The sequence below is a fragment of the Sinocyclocheilus grahami genome, unplaced genomic scaffold, assembly GCF_001515645.1.
Source record: "Sinocyclocheilus grahami isolate Dianchi unplaced genomic scaffold, SAMN03320097.WGS_v1.1 scaffold42.1, whole genome shotgun sequence".
Lineage (NCBI taxonomy): Eukaryota > Metazoa > Chordata > Actinopteri > Cypriniformes > Cyprinidae > Sinocyclocheilus > Sinocyclocheilus grahami.
Window position 1 is genome coordinate 2082692 of NW_015505221.1, and position 6000 is coordinate 2088691.

The 6000-nt window shown below is 37.7% G+C and overlaps 1 protein-coding gene across 1 annotated transcript in view; it reads left to right on the top strand.

The window, feature by feature from the left end:
* LOC107582280 (neurobeachin-like) overlaps nucleotides 1-6000 on the top strand; it is a 288543-nt gene that overhangs the window by 189089 nt on the left and 93454 nt on the right. Inside the window, exon 38 of the mRNA XM_016268046.1 lies at nucleotides 4750-4874. Coding sequence (XP_016123532.1) covers nucleotides 4750-4874 — 125 coding nt within the window. The remainder of the gene's footprint in view (nucleotides 1-4749; nucleotides 4875-6000) is intronic.

Sequence of the window (6000 nt, forward strand, 5' to 3'; positions counted from 1 at the left end):
TTGCTCTAAAATGTGCAACAATTCAATTTTCTGTAGTTTTTCTATATAAACAAGCACTCACTGAAAGTATTTGACCATTGCGCTTAGGTCTGGTGACTTTTGCAACATCTTGCACATGACATGGCATTCTAAAAATGCCACACTCAAGTTAAAATAAGTTCTTGAAACCTTGCGTTTTTCCCCCCATTTCATTGTCCTCCATCAGGCATTCTTAAACGCAAAAATACATTCTGTGAATTCTGCTGTTGATTTGTTTAAAATTGTTTTCATTGGTGGAACAAAAATGGACAAAGAAACAGGCAATATTGTGTCTAAAAATTGAATATTAACTTTTGTTTTTTAAACAGTAAGCTCTCTTACTCGTAAATTGTACCCATTGCTCTTCAGAAGGACTGCTGTAGTATTTTTAATGGACTACAATAAGTTGTAAAAGAGTACAGTATACGTTCATAATGCCCCTGTGGGAAGAAGACCTCTCTTTTGAGCTGGACCACCCTAAGTGAGGAAACTCACGTCATGGCAATTTTGGCACTGACTTAATCCGGCTCTATATGTTGACCGCAGGGTTTAACGTATCACTGGACCCTCATCCAATCCTGCGGAAACCACCACCAAAGTAAAAGCATATGCTTTAGGGGAAAGAGTGGGTGAAGAAATGTAAACGGTGTCATCAAGCACCCTTCGGTTTATCATTCATTGTAATACTGTGTGGTTGTCTAATCCACTTATTAAGAAGAAAACAAACATGTTTGGGCTTTCATCTGAATTGCTGTACACAGCCGAAATACTACTGTCAAACCAAATCAAAATCATCATATATGCTGTGGGAGGGGAAACTCGGAAATCTTCAAAGTGTACGCGCATGGATTTCTCCCGCGGCTGTATGCTACTCGGCTTTGGATGTTATAATCTTAAATGGTAATCGCCTGGTTGCCTCGGTGGGATTTACATTTTTTTTCACGCTGTAATCTTGCATTTACAATGTCATTTACGTGACTTTGACCTCTCCGCCTCTTGACATCTCTCTCTGTCTGGCTCTCGAGGTATAAGACTGACAACAGACAAGCCCCCGACACAACGCTTTGCTTTTCATACCCCGGCGAGTGATGAACTTTAGGCATGCCACTCATGTATGCAAACAGGCTTTTTTTCCTACACACACACACATTCTTGACTGATGTTAAACTGAGAGCGAGCACTCATGTTGCTGTCAGAGCTCGGCTAAGTCCCTTGAGCCTCCTGATTTCTTGACATTTGTAGATATAATATTCACGCAACAAGGAGCAGCTTTTGTGATGTGATCCTGCTGTAACACTTTAATCTGTTTAGACTGCTTCAATATTATGGCAGAGTGGAGAGAGGCCCATTCAGTACAATCCATAGCTTGGGGCAATCACCTCAGTAGGATCTGAGGATTTTTTTTATGGAATGGCTCTGCCTTGTGTTAAAGTGAGAATGTTGGCTTCTATTGTTATATACAAGTGAGCAAAATACTAGTAATAGTGGACAAACAAATATTTTTTTTCACAGCTTTTTGTGTGTGTGTGTTTTTGTGACAAATGAGGACATACATTTGTATAATGACAAAGATATGACATGGGTATTACAAGGAGAAGGTGACTTTTCAGGACATTACCCCATGTCCCCACTTTTCAAAATGCTTATAAATCACACAGAATGGAGTGTATTGAAAATCTGAAATAGCAGAAAGTTTCCTCTAAGGGCTAGGTTTAGGGGTAGGGTTGGTGTAGGGCAGTAGAATATACAGTCTGTACAGTATAAAAACCATTACACCTATGGGATGTCCTCACTTTTCACAAAAACAAACCTGTGTGTGTGTATATATATATATATATATATATATATATATATATATGTTTTTATTCACACTTTTTTTTTTGAAGAATCTTCATAATGACTTTTTTATAGCGACTATAAAATGTTACACATTTTAAAAGATAAATATTTTTTATCTATTTTTAATAGATTTTTAATCATTCCCTCCATTTCAACTCTAAAAGTCAATATGAAATGGAAATTCATTCATCTATTTTTTTTTTTAAAATGCATGTTATGGATCTTATTGTGAATGATTCCTCCATGAATAGTCTTCATTTTTATTGTAGTTTTTAACCTTGTAGTTTTTTGTCAAAATGTCATAATTTGATCTGGTGAGACGACAAGATTGGAAAGATCTATCGCTACTTCCATTATATTGACATTATATATACATTTTATTATCAATATACGTTTTCAAACTGGCATGGTTTAGTTACGACGAAAAATATAAAAGCAGATATATTTGGACAAAACTAGAGCAAGTATATGATGATAGAATTTCAAAATGTTTCCCCTACAAATTTTGCACAAATCAATTAATTTTTGTACAATATTCCTACAGATAGTTATTTAACCTCTGTTTGTAAGATAGGAACCTAGACTAATGACTCATGTCATAGTTTTTTATGGAAATTAGTATATGGCTCAAAGTGAATGGTGTATTTCCCCACGAGTAGCTGGTAATGAAGATAAACCACATGTGGAATTTGTTGATTGTCCCATACCATGCTGTCATCTATCCCCCAATTACACCAATCATCACTCTCTAAATCCTCTTTGGAGTAAATTAGCTGCAGTATTATTCGGTGCTGGCCTGCTTTTCCTTTCTGTGCTTTTTCCTTTCCTCTCCTTCCTCTCACTCCGTTTTAAAGCCTTTGAATCATCTCCAGCCCGAGTGCGCTCGAAATGAGCTGCACTTAGTAACCTGATGCTGGTCCCTGCCCTTAATGGTTTGCATTAGCTGCAAGCAATAAAATTAGCCCAGGTCCCTGCTAATGTTGGAATAATCATTTACAAAGATGGTTACCACATGCTGTAGCCGTTTCCCTCTCATTCCCCTTGCTTCCCTTTTTTCTCGGCCTCTCATTTGTTTCTCTTATACGTTTTCTAATTTGCTGTTATTAATAATGAATAAAAACGCAATTTTCTGCAGCTTGCTCCAGGGCCCTGGGAATCATTTCAATGAATATTTCAGCACGTTATTTTAATCACAGCTGCACACATGCAGAGGGAGGGGGTCCCTGTTTTATTGGCCTGGGGTGTGGCTATGGTGAGACCCCAGCATCATTAAAACCCCTCTCTGGCTGTATAGAGGGTCCTACCTCTGATTTACAAGACTTGTTAAAAAACACAGTAAAAAGGAGGCAAGCTGCGCCGTTTATACTTGTAATTTGATACCGTATTTGTTAATGGGACTTGCTGTTATTTATTTGTGTGCTGGAGAGCCACGGCTGCTGTTTTGTGCCCGAGGGGTTCTTGTGCAAAAGCGTGTCTGGGTTTCTGGAGCTTTAATGAACTTCATGAATTAGCTATATTTTGCACAACGCGCGTACACTTTGCTTATTACACACACAGCGTTAACGCTTGACGGAGGGCGTTTCTGAAGCTTGGTGCTGACGCGACCGTCATAGTGACAACAGCCAATCACATTAGTCTTCTGGTGTTGCATGAACACGATTGGCTAGTGTCTGCACTAGGGTATTTGTATAAGGCAATCTGATTGACGCCTGCATTGGCACTTGAAAAGTTGAAAAGTTTTCAACTTCTGCCGCGAGCAACAGACCCAATGCGACGCGACGGACCCACAATTCATTTCGCCAACGCTTGACGTCACTCCATTCAAAGTAAACGAGAGGCATTGACACTGACGTGAATGAGGACACTGACGTTTAGACCATGCGCCCGGGTGCGCCGACAGTTTTCCCGTCGTTAAACTAGCAAAAGTGGATTCGGACATGCCACCTGCACCGTGCGCTTTAGACCATGCGCTTAGATCGTTAAAATAGGGCCCTACAAAATTACAAAAATGTAAATGATGACAAAGTCAACTAAGCAAGTAATAATGATGACGAAGTCAGATTCTTATTATGTAATGAGTTTTATTTCATAATTAGGACTGTCGTTGACATTTTGTCTTATAATATTGACTATAATATTGTTCCAACTTTCTCATTATTGTATCTTAGTATTTATTTAACAATTTCACATTATTTCATAATTTCACCTTTTCATGTCAAAATTTCACCTTTTCATGTAATAATTTTTTACTTTCATCTCATAATTAATGCGTAGTCATCAATTTGACTTTTTATCTCATAATCATGACTTAATATCTCATAATTTTGTCTTTTGTCATAATTTTTCATAATTATCCAACTTTTTTGTCTCATAATTTAGACTTTTTAATCTCATAATTAATGTGTAGTAAGTCCTAATTAAAACTTTTTATCTTATAATTATGACTAATTCAACTGCTTGTGTCATAATTTTGACTTTTTATGACATAAATTAAGACCTAGTATGTCATAGGTCTGACTTTATATCTCATAATTTTGACTTAGTATCTCATAATCTTGGCTTTTTGTCATAATTATGATTTATGTCATAATTCCAACTTTGATGTCAATTTTTTTCATATGATTTACCAAAGCATAATTTTTTTCTTATGTGATGAAAATGGGTTTCCATATGTGTCTGTGTTTCTGTTGTAGTTCTTCACATTTGTGAATGTATTTTTAACAAAATGAGTAATAATATATAAATGTGCCAAAGTATGATGTGCCCTGTAGTAAGCAGGGCTTGTTTCATCATATAAAATTATATTCTGTGCTTTCATTTTTTCATTTTAGCTTTCCAACATTTTTTTTTTCTGATTCCTAACAGGAGTTCCTGTCTTTTCCCCTTTTCCAGTCAGCTGCATGACTTCTGGCGTCTGGATTACTGGGAGGATGACCTCCGGAGGAGGCGGAGATTCATCCGAAACCCTTTTGGCTCCACCCACTTGGACATCACGTGCAAATCGCTGGAGGACTACGGTCAGTAATTCTGCCAACAGCCAATCAAAAATGTTGCTGGACTCTGTCAGTCTAGCTCATTATCCCAAATTGCATTCATTTCATACAATGACATCATTGTTCACCAAATGGGACACACATATGCGAATTAGAAAGCCTCCAATCAACTCTTGGACGCAACTAATATTCTCGGAGCTGAGAAACAGTTCGTTGTCAGCTTTATAGGTTGTATATTTATGAGCCTTGTCAATTGAACATGGCAAGAGGGCTTTATAGTAGGTTTTTATATTCTAATGGCACACTTTGTTGAGAGGAAAATTGCGCGCTGTTTTTTTTTTTTAAGCCTCCAATCAACTCTTGGACGCAACTAATATTCTCGGAGCTGAGAAACAGTTCGTTGTCAGCTTTATAGGTTGTATATTTATGAGCCTTGTCAATTGAACATGGCAAGAGGGCTTTATAGTAGGTTTTTATATTCTAATGGCACACTTTGTTGAGAGGAAAATTGCGCGCTGTTTTTTTTTTTTACTGTTTCTGCCTTTTGCGCTCAAACATTTTTCCTCATTGACCCGTTTGAACTTGCAGCGTTGCCCACCGCACGGCTGTCGATTTGGCTCTGTGTCTCGCAACAGAGGCTTTAAAAGAGAAACGGTTCAATACTATTAACCACTGCGGGCGCTTCTCCTCCAGGCATCAAACTGAAGATACGAGAGGGAGTGTATTAACCGAACAAGGGCAAGTCTATTGATTCTCAAGTACAATAGGATGACTTCTCTCTTGTGCACAGAATAGTTACTGTAGCTATTTCCATTACTCATGGGTAAACTTACAAGGGGGCAAGCGAAATAGGCCCATCTATTTAAAAAACTGAACCAACCACAATTGAACCCTTGATATTAGCTTATACTTATGGATAGAGGCATATGAGAGTGTTATTTGACAGCATGTTTTGTTATGATGCTGCTAATGGCCACCTGGGATGATAATGGATTGCACTTTTAATGTACTGAAATCAATTTTATTATGTCATTTTCTTTGACTTGTTATGCATTAATATTGTGTCTATCTAGATGTTTGGCCTTTTGTGCTCAACTGTTTTGAGGCCATGTCAGATGGTCTGTGTGTCAGAGCCAGAACACACACATGC